The sequence below is a fragment of the Mandrillus leucophaeus genome, unplaced genomic scaffold (assembly GCF_000951045.1).
Source record: "Mandrillus leucophaeus isolate KB7577 unplaced genomic scaffold, Mleu.le_1.0 Scaffold1215, whole genome shotgun sequence".
NCBI classification, from domain to species: Eukaryota; Metazoa; Chordata; class Mammalia; order Primates; family Cercopithecidae; genus Mandrillus; species Mandrillus leucophaeus.
In genome coordinates this window covers 940156-955328 of record NW_012100488.1, presented here as the reverse complement: position 1 = coordinate 955328, position 15173 = coordinate 940156, and the positions used below count along the sequence as shown (strand labels likewise).

At 36.5% G+C, this 15173-nt stretch overlaps 1 protein-coding gene across 1 annotated transcript in view; it reads left to right on the top strand.

Moving 5' to 3' along the window:
- LOC105533026 (cilia- and flagella-associated protein 54-like) overlaps positions 1-15173 on the top strand; it is a gene marked incomplete at its 5' end in the record, with an annotated part of 140743 nt that overhangs the window by 8912 nt on the left and 116658 nt on the right. The window contains 4 exons of the mRNA XM_011971362.1: positions 352-418; positions 2572-2754; positions 5163-5249; positions 11203-11325. Of these exons, the coding sequence (XP_011826752.1) occupies positions 352-418; positions 2572-2754; positions 5163-5249; positions 11203-11325 (460 nt within the window). The remainder of the gene's footprint in view (positions 1-351; positions 419-2571; positions 2755-5162; positions 5250-11202; positions 11326-15173) is intronic.

Below are 15173 nucleotides of genomic sequence, written 5' to 3'. Positions count from 1 at the left end.
ATATAGTCCGTTATGTCTGTGAATGAAAAATTTGTTTATAAAGTTGTATATATTGCCTAATTCTACTCTTAATGTGTATGTATGTGTTTCTCTGTGTGTATAGTTATATACAGAAAAAATATATATAAGGAAATTGACTAAAATATTACTAGTAATCATGTTTAGGCAGTAGGATTACAGGGGATTTTTTAAATCTTCTTTAATGTATTTTCCTTTTATTTTCTTATATATTTGTATGTATATTTTTTCTTATACATTTTGTGTTCTAAATATGTATGTAAAGACATATTCATATCAAAATGTTTTTGGAAAATTTTTACTAATCGGTTTATTTTTCTTATACTTACTTAGATTTATTAAGTCATTGAATGTTGAAAAGAAAACTGACTGTTGCATTTTGTCTGCATTACTCTTTCAGGTAACGCTTTATTTATGTATGTTTTTCCATGGTGGCACAACCATTCATTGGATCAGTAAAAAAAGTTTATCATATTCAGAAAACTCAGGTAGCAAAATAGCATGAATCTTGATTAAATATCACAAGCCCATCTTTCTCTTGATCGCTGAACCCCTGTGAGACCTTCACCTTTAATTTCTTTTTTTTCTTTTTTTTGAGATGGAGTCTAACTCTGTCGCCCAAGCTGAAGTGCAGTGGTGCAATCTCAGCTCACTGCGACCTCTACCTCCCAGGTTCAAGTGATTCCTGTGCCTCAGCCTCCCAAGTGGCTGGGATTACAGGCACGTACCACCACACCTAGCTAATTTCTTGTATTTTTAGTAGAGCTAGGGTTTTACCATGTTGGCCAGGCTGGTCTCGAACTCCTGACCTCAGGTGATCTACCTGCCTTGGCCTCCCAAAGTGCTGGGATTATAGGTGTGAGGCACCGTGCCTGGCCCACCTTTAATATTTAACAGAGTCAGTTTTCTGCTTTACACTACAGAAGAAGGAATTTTACAGATGGGGAAACTGAGTCTTCTGTCATTAGGAAGATCATGTTACTAGTAATCAGTATGAAGCCAGTCTGTTTGACTTCAAATAGTTGCCTTAGGTTACCTCATCTCTAAATTCAGTTTTGCTTGGTTATATGATATAAAATCTATCTTATGATGAAGGTGAAAAATAACTTGAAGACTACAGGAGAGGTGTTCTTGCAGTTCTGAGAATTTTGGTTTGACTTCACTGAAGAAGAAAGGAGCTTTTATCTGAAATACAAGACATTTTGAAATTCCAAAATGTAACCAAGGACCTTTGCAATCTACTAAAGGTTCTATTTACTTTGAAAGATGGGCACTCTTGTTCTGTGTATCAGAGAAGTCTCATAGCTTATGAAATCTAAATAAGTGAGTTCTTCAGGAAGGGCTTCTCTGAATGTAAGGCCAGACTTTTCAATTTTCTTATGTTCCTTATACCTCTTGTCTGGACTTTAAAGGGAAGAAGTACAAGAGGCAGAGGTGCAAAGGAAATGACCCAACTCTGACTTGTTAAATCGCATTCTTTACTTTCTGATACTCCTTGTTCTTGAAGATAATGCTGTTTATGTTTTAGAAAATATGTGTTTTAACAAGTATTTAACTTTTTGCTTAATGTGGACAATAATGTGTGTATTATTTCTTAGTAATACTATACCTAAAATAAAAATTAGCTGGTGGGATTTATCTTAAAAGCCTATTAATTCTTTTTATGATTTTAAAACAAATGTATGATAGTAAAAATTTCAACAACTACAAAGTATTTTAGAATAGTATATCTCATGACCTTAATAAGCCACTGGATTGAAATTCTTTCTGATATATACATTAAAATAATTTCATAATGCGTTTGTCATTAAGAAATTTTAATTGTTAAAATAACAAAGAAGCACCCTTAAATGAAAAATGTGGTTTTACATATTCATCTTGTCTCCCCAACATCTAGTGTAATGTTGGTTACATAAATTACCAAAAACTATTGGTCAAATTATAACAATAGTCTTTTCATTTAAGCAGTAAGAAGTTTGGAATTACCTATGCCTGATTGAGACTTCTGAAACAAGTAGTCATTTCCTCTACTTATAGCTTGGTATAGTGGAAAGAACATAGTTTTTTTTTTGTTTGTTTTGTTTTTTTTTTAGCTAAATAGACATGGCTTTGAATCTCCTTTCTGCCATTGTTAGCTGTGTGACTTCAGATAAATTGTTTAAGCCTCAATTATATCATTTGTGACATAATAATCCTCCCTTCTAAGAGCAGGTTAAAATAACATTAAATGAGATAATGTTTATAAAGAACTTACCGGCAGTGCTTAACATAAGATTGACCCTCAACAAAAGATAATTTAATATAATTATAATTTCTTTGAAAATAAGAGGTATCCAACTACCATGGAATTTAAAAAGCCCATCTGGAGTGATAAAAGCATTTGGAACCTGTAATGATGATAATATAAATGATAAGTACCATTTATTACAAAGTACAGTGTGCTAGGTATATACTAAGCATTTTATAAAGCAATATATGTATTTGTCTTTTTTTGTTTCATTATTGAAAATGCAATCTATAGCTCTTTATATTTCACTTTTTTTTCATTTTCAGGGTTTGCTTAGAACCACACTTCCACATCCCAAAGCTGAACGTTGCTATGCTCAGTATGAAATCACTCAGCTTCTCCCAGGCATCGAACTCTTCTCAGATAGATACAGGGCTGACATTTGCTCTGTAACTGCAAGTCTGTATTACATTATACGTGAACTGCACTTTGTTAGGCAAAATCTAATAGTAAGTAGTTTGTAAAATCAAAAAATATGTATCACTGGGATATTTTGCTCCACTTACCTCATACTTTTCAAACTTTGCTAATATTCTTTTGGTCAGTTACTGTTTAACTTTTAAACTCTACATATGTAGGATTCTTAATTACACTTCAAACTAAAGTATATTAATTAATATTCTTTCTTTGCATTTTGGATACAAAAGCAGACTATTTGATTTTTTCTCCTTTTACTGTGTTACTTTATATTTTTTTCTTAAGATAGTTGGTGAAATCGATCAGAATGCATCACTGATCTCAAACACGGAAATCTAGTGTACTTGTAAGCCACTGCATTAAGTTGTTCAGGTTATATCAATCCCAAAACTGTGAGAGTGTTTCTTTATTGAGATAAGTTTATCTTTATGTCTCTTATCTTTTCTCTGTCAATGGTGCATCTAAGAGGAAAACAGATTCTAAGCATGAGATAAAAACAGACATTTCTTAATGTCCTAGAAAATAAAAAAATCCAAATACAGCTCTCCTCTCCTTTGGGGAAAGAAATCGCAGTATATGTCATACATTTGAAGCTGGTTGCATTAAAAAATTAATATGTTCTATTAGAATTGTTGGTCATTTTATATTTTCCTCCATTATTTTGTCTTTTTACTTTCTTTATGTTCTTTCCTCTATTTTTTCACATCTCTTTTTTCCCTTTGTTTGCTTCTTTATAGCTATTCTTTCTTTTTTCTGCTCCTTTCCCTTTCCTCCGTGATTTTCATACCTACTTACTTTTTTCTCCCATATATTGTTTTCTATTCTCTTGGTATATTTATCCTTCTAATTCAACTCTATCTTTATATTGAAAATATTTATTGTCCCCTGATATGAATTGTTAGCTTATAAAACCATGTATTAAAGTAAAGAGATTGATAAGTGCATTTAACACTTGGCAGACTTGCTGAGAAATTGTTTATTTTTAAAAAATAACAAAATGGTGCCCCTCTCACTGTTAAAGGGATTCATTTTTGGGTTGAAGAAATAGTTCTATCCCCTGGGTAACCTTTAGCTGTCTAGTCGTATTCATATATAATACATATCACTGTGCTGGAAAAGAAATGAGATTTTGTTTTCTCTAAAGCTGAAGAAATTGAGAATGTTTTTCTGAATAATTGAGCAATTGGCAGCAATAAAATGGTGTGTTTTTATTTCTCGCTAAAGAAAAAGAAACTAAATCTCAAAGGTAATCGCCAACTCTTAATGTTTTGTGCTGCATTAATTGTGGAAAAAGGTATTGTGTTATGTTTGTTAGGCATAGTTATAGAAAAACGTTTTATGTTTGAAATCATTTAAGACCAGTTCTAATCCTTTAAAAAAGCTGTTGCTATTAGCAGCTGCCAGTTACCTGACGATTAGAGGTTCCCCAGCTGAAATTGCAAGAAGTAAACAATTTCCATTTTGTATTACATTAACCTTCTCCAGAAGAAGCCCAGTGGCTAAGGGGACTTCTGTGGAATATAAAATTTGCTATGTGACCCAGAGCTGTGGAGCTATGGGAAATAATTTGCTAACTAATGGGGATCCCAATCATCCTTCCACTCCATCTTCCTTTGGCAGGGAAGGCTACAGTTGCAGGAACTGAGCTTAAGGTTTGATTTGAGGTCAGGAGCTGTTCCAATGTTAGGCAAAACTGTCCTCTCCACATCTTTCTCTGGATGGATCGTGGTTGGGCCATTTGAAATATTGATAGTCTGTAAGCCTTCACATATATCCATGGGACTTCAAGAGCAACTGAACTTTGGGGTGAATTCTAGGAAAATAAAAATATTACGTGAAGAGTAAGCTTGGGTTTTAATAAGTAGAATATATGCTATGTGAAGGCAGGGATTTGTTAGATTTTTTTCTCACTCAACAGTGCCTAACACATAATAGGCATGTTATAAATATTTTTTGTTGATAGAAAAATTGTAGTTGAAGACAAAAAGCAACTGGCATTAAAATGAGTAAGTAGGATCCAGTTAGGGGGCAGAGATTGAGTTCCTTTGCTTTAAATTTTGCATTTATTTGGTAGCTCATTTGCTAGAATTTTTCCACAGGCCACAGTGATTCGTATATTTATGTTGAGTTAATTGTTTTCAAGGAAGATTATTGATTGGATTTTTACCTCTTCCTGCTTAAAGAGATGTACAACCTAGATTTGGGGTACCAAATGGCATCTACTGGGAACTGTAAGTCTCTAATAGCACCTTAAAGTTCCGATAAACTTATGAAGCATGTGCTAGATAGATTATTTCACTTATTTTCAACAGTATAGTTTCCTATCATGGAAAGTAAATCAATATATAACATATCCTATATTTAATATTTGGCTAAATTTGATTATTAGGTTATTAGTTTGATAAAATATATTTTGAGACGAGTGTTTTTCTCCTCATAGATTCTTCCTCTCCTTGCATTGTATCAATATTTTGTTTCTGGAATTTGTCAAGATATAATCAGAAGTCTAGAAGCAAGAATCCTCAAGGTATGTTACAAGCTTTTAAGACATTTGATATTCTTGAACTATTAAAGATATTGTCATGTATTAATTTGATTTTAGGACTTATATTAACAAGCTGATAATAACATGGCATTACACTGATATAAAAAATAACTTAGCCATTATTATAATAAAGTACGAGAAAGAGCCAGTTAGAAAGGTGTAGATTATTTTATGCTTGGACCACAGTAAAGTGAGGAACAGCTACACATGGAAATAAGGTTCACCCAACACCAATTGGCCTGGAAATCGCCACTTCTGAGAGACTGGCTTCCTGGTGAAGACCAACTGAACCAGTTTTCTGAAGCTTCTGTGAATTTATTCCTAAGAACCTTTATGGATATCATGGTACACAAGAATTTTTCAATGCACAGGTAATTGAATTAACAAGATCAGATAGATGCTAAATTACAAAAAATCCTGTAATCCAGAAGTCAGTTAAGGTTCTCTGCTTTTGAGATGCATGTGCAATTGATTGACTTGAACACCACATGGGATGGGAAGCACCTTATTCTCTATGCTCTCTATCCTAATCACTCATGTTGCCTGCTCCCACTTTTGTTGAATTTGTTTTGTACATGGATCATCTCAATATCCAACAAATTTGCTCCCAATTCTGTACCTCCTCAACTGTAATATGGAGTTCAACCCTATTTTATATTTTACACACACACACCCACGTGCACGTGCGCGCACACACACACACACAGTGTATTCACCCTTTTTTCTATAGTGGACTTTACTAAAAATTAGGAAGACAGAGAAATTTAAGTTGAGGCAAAACAAACAATTGAAGATAGAACATTTGGCTTTCTTGAGCTTAAAATCTTTCTTGGCCATCATCTCATGCTTTTGCCACCGACAGAATGGAGCAATCAGCTATGGGCTGGTAAACGTCACAATTGGCTCTAAAAAAATAAACCTCAAAGCCCGGCGTGATGTCTCACGCCTGTAATCCGAAAACTTTGGGAGGCCAGTGCGGATGGATCTCCAGGTCAGGAGTTCGAGACCAGCCTGGCCAACATGGCGAAACCCCATCTCTACTAAAGATAAAAAAATAATTAGCCACGTGTGGTGGTGGGCACCTGAAATCCCAGCTACTCTGGAGGGTGAGGCAGGAGAAAAGCTTGAAACCAGAAGGTAGAGGTTGCAGTGAGCTGAGATCACACCACTGCACTCCAGCCTGGGCGACAGGGCGAGACTCCATCTCAAAAAAAGACAAAAAACAAAAAAACACCTCAAAATTTTCATTTGTGGCATTTTCAATTTCCATCCATGGTGTGAATACTCCCACTATGTCTGACTTCAAGCTACCGACTAGACATCACTAATGATGGAATCAGGGACAAGATGTGCACAATTAGCTCTTGCAAATTGGAGTTAGTGGGCTCCAATACACCACTGGCTTAATTCATACTTCTGCTTTTGTGGAAATACTCTCTGCCTTTTGTTGCCAAATTTCTCCCATTTTCTAATAAGGGAAAATTAGACTTCCATTTGAATTTCTCTTCATGTCTAAACCCTGCCCTGGGGCCTATATTTTCAGACCTAAATAGTTTGTGGCATGCTATTTCTAAGTAAAGAAATGAAGAATTCTGGTGCTGATTATTAATGATTTTAACCTGGGAATAAATAATTTGTTACTGATCATAAAAATTTCTGAATCACCCTCTCTGAGTTACTGAACTCTTATGAGTTCTATTGCTTTTGAATTCCAACACTTTTAAAAGAAACTGAATGTAACTTTTCTCTCTTTTTTACAAAAGATAATGTTCTCTTCAATATTGCAAAATTCTTGAGGCTAGGATCTGTATCTTATTCATCTTTTAATTCCCTGTAGTGTCTTGAGTAATACATTCACATAGTTGAAATTCAGTAATTAACTATTGAATTTAAAATCTGCAGACATTTTTCAAGTGCCTACTTGCACTCTCTATAGTGTTTAGTGGGAACTCACCTAGAAAATACTTGGCAGATGTTTATTGATTTAACTCTAAAACAACATTTATCGAGTACTTCCTATTTAAAAGCACAATGTTAGTAACTCCAGTCGAAGAAATGTAACCAATGATCCTTGCTTATAAGGAAGTGAAAACTAAGAAGAAAGACAGGACGTATACCCAAGATAATAATGTTGGCACCTGCCACTTGATCATTTCCAAATGGGTGTGATGAAGACTCTCCAGGAGTTTGAAAGAGGAAAAAATGGCTTTGAGTCTTTAGGTTTCACTAAGTAGGTAAGATTTAGGCTTGAAAAGAGTAGAATTCATGGAGCAGGAGAGAGGAAAAAGGGAACATTTCTTGGCCGTCAGTGTGAAAGATAGGTGAGAAAATATTGACTTGTTTAGGGGGTAGGGGGGTTCAGTTACACTAGAGTGGAGGTTTTGGGTAGGCAGGTTGTAGAAGATAACATGAGTATACCAGAGGTCGATGACATTGAGAATACCAGGGACTTAGTCTTGAATTCCCAACTCTGAAGAGATGTAATTTGGAGGTGGAGCTATGAGAGAAATGAAGAGATTGCAATATCCGAATTTTGTAACATGTACAATCTGGTCTGTCCTTAAGAAGCAAGAAGCATGAAAGGGTTGCAATGATCATAACTCATCAAGAGGAGATCTAGGTGGGCACCAAAAGACATAATCTGGAACAAAGTGGTTAGATGACTTTTTAAAAATCATATTGTTAGCACTTGGTAGCTGTTTTTGTCCTAGAGTAGCATAAAAACCAGAGAAGAATTGTGGACTTCATTCTGGAGAACTGGGTTGGAGAATTAATTACAGAATTTATATAGAACCTTATTGTTTCTATAATTAACTAATTGTAGAATTTGGATCAGGAGAATGACATGATCTTATCTGGTGTCTGGTACCAGTGTCAGGAGTAGAGTGAGCAGTGGGATCTTATTGGCATAGTAGGATTGAAAAACCAGACTAAGGTTTTGACAGAGCAATGAAAGAGGACAAATGATGGATCATACAGAGGAAGGAATGACAGCCTGTGTGAGCAGAGTTTGCCTGACCTTTCTGAAGTAAACTGGGGTCAGGGAGTGGGAAGAGAGAAAAGTCATAGTCGGGAAATAACACACAATGATGATTCCTGACAAATCAAAGAGCAATAGATCACACTCTGAAGTTTCTATAGTGCCCTAGTGTCTTTCAGGGAAAGCTTTAAGACCTCTTCATGATCAGCTGGCCTGGCTTCACTTTAGAACTGCCAACATCTTGAAAGATTTGTCACTCTCAACACATCAAACCTAGGAAGGGTACCAGTGATTCTATATTTGTGTGAGTGAATGGTTGATTTATGGGTAGTTCTTTTTGCTCTCTGGCTTGTTTGTGTTTGCAGTGTTGGTCACCTCTGAAAATATATGTCCATTATTTACCCAATTGCTTTTTCAAATGGTCAGATTGGTATGATAAACTGAAGCCAGAAAGAGTCCATGTTCAGCAATCTTATAGTCAAAACTCAAGGAAACTAACCACATACAGATATAGGGAAGTGTTTCCTCCTAGGGGTAATGAGAAAAATGGTCATCTAGAAACCTGAAAGAGTTTATATGTCTCCCCCAGAGCCTCCTTTGATATTATATGGCACTGGGGAGATTAGACCCCAAGGTACCTTAGGCAAAGACCAAAGTATGCAACTCGATAGACAAGCAATTTTCTCTTTCTTATTAAAAATATTTTCCTGATCTTTTATATTTTATTTTCATGTTATTTATGTATACAGTTTCCCACTAGCGCACCTTTTTATTTCTTTAAAATTCGCACACTCTTGAGATTCCTAAGATAATAACAAATGGGAAACAGAGAGTATGATAGGTGGACATGCTGAGGATAAATGGAATTTTCTTTTCCTATGTTATATATTTACACGTTCATCTAATTTCGTACTTTATTCTCTGCTTCCACATTTACCCTTCTCTGGTCTCTACAAAGTCACTAGATAGTTTTCACAATTTAAGTCAGGTTAGGGCCCTGTCCTGTTTAAAACTCTCCAGTAACTCCTTATCACACAAAGAATAATGTGCAGAGTCCCTACTCTGGTCTTCAGGTTCTACTTGACCTTTTTTGGCCAGCATTCATACTCACCTCCTGACCTCCTCCCCTTGCTCCCTGAGTCCTGCCATACGGCCTCTACACTAAGGTCCCTTAGCAGATTTTCATGTCTGTCTCCTTTAATGCCATTCCCAAATCTTCTCTTGAAGGTTTTCTTCACAGAGAATTCCTTCCTGACCACAGTCTTGAAAATAGCATTTGTGAGTGCCCTGTGTCCCTTTGTATTTGTGTATATCTTCATGTGTCACTGAAACTTAGCTAAACATGCATCCCAATGGAACATAACCTCTAAGAGGGCTTGGTACATATGAGGTGCTCCATAAATACGTTGAACGAATTTAAATAAGAACTCCTTTTTCTATAATTTTCTGACTGATGATCCTGCTGGATTATATTCAAATTAAGCCATATAAAATACATAGCTATAAATTGATTAATATTATTAAATATATGTATTTAAAATTAACAGTGGCCATTAATTATGGATAAGAAAATTGTTCCTTGTAGCACTATTCACAATAGCAAAGACATGAAATAAACCTAAATGCCTATCATCGATAGACTAGATAAAATGTGATACATATACACCATGGAATAATATGCAGTCATAAAAAAGAATGAGATCATATCCGTTGCAGCAACCTGCATGGAGCTGAGCTGGAGGCCATTATCCTAAGCAAACTAACCCAGGAACAGAAAACCAAATACCACATGTTCTCACTTATAAGCAGGGACTAAATATTAAGGACACATGGACACAAAGAAGGGAACAATAGACACTGGGGCCTGCTTGAGAGTGCGGGGTGAGAGGAGGGTGAGGATCATAAAACTAACTACTGGGTACTATACTTGTTACCAGTAGAGGGTTGTGACTGCAAGTTGTTCAGGTTCTTGGCGTTTTGAACAAAGAACTGGACAAAACGCCCAGCAAAGCAAAGAAAGAATGAAACAACAAAAGAATGAAAGCAGAGATTTATTGCAAATGAAAGTACTCCACAGTGTGGGAGTGGGCGGGAGCAGCGGCTCAAGGGCCTGGATACAGAATCTTCTTGGGTCCAAATATTCCCTAGAATTTTCTTGGGTCCAAACGTCCCCTATTCATATTGGCCACTTCGTGCTCACCCCATGTAAATGAAGTAGTGGCCCACAATCAGTCTGACTGGTTGCAGAAAGCAGCCAACCAGAGACTGAAGTAAGTTACAAAGGTTACTCGCCTGTGCAAACATCTGATTGGTTGCAAAAGGCAACCAATCAGAGGCTAGGGTGAAGTTACAAAGTTACACTTCTGTGGAAAGGAAGACTCACCTGCAATCAGTCTGATTGGTTGCGGACAGCCAATTTTCCTATCTGCCGCGCAGAAGAGGTGGGGGTTTGCAAAGGGAGTAGCCTCTTAAAAGTTAAAAATAAAAGAAAATTAGTAGTTGTCTCTGTGTTGATACATTGTGGAGTTAGTCTCCCAGTTTGACTTTCCTCGTTGAGCTGGAGAACATTAGGAGTGTTTTGGTTTTGTTTTTCTTTTGGGCTATAGTTAATGGGAACAAAAAAAAAATCATTAAAAAAACTTTTATACAGCTATCATATTATAAAAATATTAATGTGTTTGCCTCTGATGAAGTAAGCAGCATCTGATAAATGTCCATTGTTTTGAACAGCCGCCTGCTGTTGTTAGCTTCTTGGTGCATTGCACATGTATATGGGCACACACACAGACACTTGCATCTCTCTCCACTGTGTCTAGTAAACATTAATTCATAATGCATTACCAACATTAAGCAGAAACTTTGGATCTCAGAAAGTTGACGATTTTCTCTATACTTTGTTTTCTAAGTAAAACAAATTGTTTAATTAAGTACCTCATTGTTTCCTTTGCTTTACAGATAGAAGTCCTTATAGATTTGAGATTCTTTTCTGAAGCCTTTTATGAGATATCCCAAATTTTCTATGGAAAAAACATGCCTTGTTCAATACCCGCAGGCTATAAAGCTACTGGAAAAACGAAGGTAATCTGACAATTTGATTCAAAGCAATTTCTTTACCTGTGAGGGATACGTTCCTAAAATGTAGGGAACACTCCCACGAAAGTGTATTTACAATCTCTGGTATTTTAGACTTCTTTGTTAAGTCTGGTTACAACTAACATCAGGATTTTATGAGGTTTCATTTGTCTGGGTTGGAAGGGTGTCATGGGGGAGGGAGCATGGTTTTGGAGTAGTTTTTGCAGTCAAATTCTGGCTCAGGGATGCTGCATGTTGCTTTTTATTATAGTTACCATGGGCAGTCTCACTAGGCACATTTATCAGCCACTACTGCTTAGTTTTTTGGGTCTGATATTACAATTTCTGGTTAATATTTTAAATCAAAATAGTCTTTCCTTATGTCTTATTTGGGTCTCTTTGATTTTCATACTTTATACCAAAGTTTTAAGAATGTGTTCAAATTTCTTCTGATTTCTGTGAGGAGAGAACATTCCTCCATATTGTCTAACCTTTTTTGATTTTAGGAGATAGTTTTTATCTGGCTTGTTTAATTTATATTTATAAACTGGATAATTGAAGCACCCTTGAAAATGAATACTGGAGTTGATGTTTAAAGCACAAATTAAATCAGAGGGAGCTATTATTTTCCTCTCTTTTGGTCTTCATGGTGATCTGGGAATCGCTGGGTGATCATGCTTCAGGCAGATGCTTGGACCCTTCTAGGCCAGCAATAAAGGAAATAGGAGAAGGTAGCAAATCAGTTTGCCTGGGAGAGAGTGTATGTGTGAGGAGTGAGACTGATAGGCACAATACCAGCTGATTGGATTCAAATTTGGAGTACCTAAAGCAACCTGGGGAATGAGCTATAAGTCTTGAAAACCACTAGCATAAGCTGACATTATATTTACATATAATATGATAATTACTTCAGAGTATTCTCCTAAAATGTACCTTCTTATTACTCCATATGACTGCTACAGCATTATAACTTATTGTAATAGGGTGTGAGGCTATCCACAGAACATCTCAAGAGGGATGTTTATTAGGCAATTGGATACATGCATGTGCATAGGTATGTATATACATCCGTATATATGCATATATCTGTGTGTGATCAATAGATAGATGGATAGAGAGATACACACAGAGAGGGGACAGAGAGTGAGAATAGTATCAGTTGGTTGATTGTTTTGCTCATTTTCTGCGGCATAAATTAAGCATCATCTTACCTGGAATAAATTAGCAATATTTTCTTGCTTGCTCCTCAGTTAATTACACTTTAATTAGTTAAAAAATATTTTTTGAGTGCTTACTGAATACAGATGCCATTCCAGGCATGGAGATAGAGCAGAAGAAAGACAACAGGGGGGCTCCTGCTTTCCTGGAGCTTACAGTCCAGTGAGGAAGACAAACACCAAATACATTAAGCACATAAGTATATGTCAGGTATATACACAGCTGTCAAGGACAATCAAGCAGAGTTGAGGGGATGGAGAGTGACCAGGGCAGTGAGGTGCTGTTTTATTCAAAGTGGTTTGGAGAATTTCTACAATAAGCAAGTTTTGAGGGAAGTGAGCCATGGAAAGATTTGAGGGAACAACCTTCCACGTAGGAGCAACTGTGAGGGCAAAGATTCTAAAAGGGATGCTTGCAAGAAGTGGTTGAAGAAAACCAAGTAGGCAAAGTGAGGCTACAATGAGGAGGAAGAGGAAGAGGAGGAGGAAGAGGAGGAAGAGGAAGAGGAGGAGGAGGGACCTAGGAGTCAGATCATGTAAGACCTCATAGGGCTTGATAAGGACTGGAATTTTCTCTAAATAAGATGAGAAATAGTGCAGAGTTTTGAGCAGAGAAGCGACATGATAGGAATTAAATATGAAAGGACACTGCTTACTATTGGGGAAGAGGCTGCGGGTGGGCAGGGGTATACATTCGGAGACCAGTTAGGACGCTGTTGCAGATAATCTGGGTGGGGCATGATAGTGATTGAGATGATTGTGGTGAGAGGAGTGAGCAGCAGTCCGGTTCTGGGTGTGTTGTGAAGGTACAGCCAACTGCATTTGCTGATAATGGTTTGGATACAGGATGTAAGAGAAAGGAGGCAAGGATGACTACAGAGTGTTCAACCTGAGCAACTGGTAGGAAGACATTTTCATGTACTGAGATGGGGAATACTGCTCCAGATAGGGGTTGAACATGTTAAGTATGAGTTTCCCAGTAGACATCCAGGTGGAAATGCAGCATAGTTAGGTACAGATCATATAGGGTCTGAAATTCAGGGGAGAGGTTGGGGTTGCAGGGACACATTTGGGAACGCTAGAAGAGAGATTTAAAATCACGGAACTGGATGAAATCAGCTGGGGATGAGGCAGATAGAGAAAAGCAAAAGTCAGAGGACTAGACATTAAGGTCACTCACATTTAGAGTCCAGGAGGATGAGAAGGAGAGAAACCAGTTGGGTAGGATGAGAAACAAGAGAGAGTTTTCAATGGTCACTGCTTTCACTGAAATAAATCAAAAGGTCAGAAACAAATTTTTACAAGTAGATTCCAAACTTCATTTTTATCAACTAGTTTTCATAAGATAAATGTATGGGTGAATCTATCTCCCAATAGATTCTGATTTCAGATTTTGTATTCTCAAAGTTAATTTGCAGCTTTCCAGCTTCAGTTGGGAATTTAAAAAGTGTAATTAAAAGAGGAAATGTGTTCAAGATTTATAATTAAAATAGGTGCCAATGGTATTAAGCTGCGGGCTAGTTATTTAAAGAAGGGATTAATGAATTAAGTTTCACTTGTAAAAGAAGTAACTGAAAAAGTCCTACAGATTACTATTGAACTTTTCACAGGCCTTTAAAAAAATTCTCTATTTTAACATTATATTGGTATTCTACTCTTATCACCAAATCTAAAGTCCCATTATTAAACTCTCTTTAATTTATACCACCAAGGATTTCCCCTTGGATTCAGTTACTCACTTTTCAATGTATTATAGGTAGTGAAGAATATCTTCAAAGAAGGGAAAAAAATTTAAAACACTTACCAATACTTTTTCATTAAAAGCTCTCAGTGATGTATTGTTTTGGGAGGTTCCCTCAAAAGCAGATCCTGAGACTAGGATATGGGAACAATAGTGTCTTTGGGAAGTGATTCAAGGAAGTAAGGTGAGCTAGTAGGAGAGCTAGATAGGGAAGTGGGGAAAACCAATTCAGAGAGCGTGAATGAGAAGGTCACCGATATGGGTAACTGGGGCTCTCAGAGAGACTGGGTAGAACACTTCTGTTGTTCTTGTTTGGCAAGGTTTATTCTCTGCACTTCTAGTCTCTCCTGAACATTCTTATGGCCAGGCAAAGACGTACAGGTACTTGAGTAGGACACCATCTACATGTGAGCAACCTGTCCATGGAAGCTGTTGGTGACTTCCTGGTGACGAAGGGGGTTGAGGAAGGGGCAGAGGGACATCACTGTTGGATTCTACCAATGGGAATCTTTTAAAAAGGGTCTTCTATACCAAGAGAGATACATCCTACTAGATACATCAGTCTCCTGTGGCAAATAAACTAAATGTTTCCTAATGCAACATTGTATTTAGAGCCAAATATAATGACAAATAATACACCAAAAAAGGAAAAAACAACCAAAAATATTTATTCTGAATAACAATACAATTTTGTCTCAAACTGGTAAAGATTTTTTTTAAGTGATAATACTCACTGTTGTTAAAAGTGCAATAATTCTGACATTTTCATACAATGTGGGTGGGAGTGTAAATTGAGCCAGACTCTTTCAATTTCCTCAGTATATTCATATCTTTTGACCTAGAAATTCTGCTTCCAGGAATCTATCCTAAGGCAGTAATCAGAAATATAGACAAAA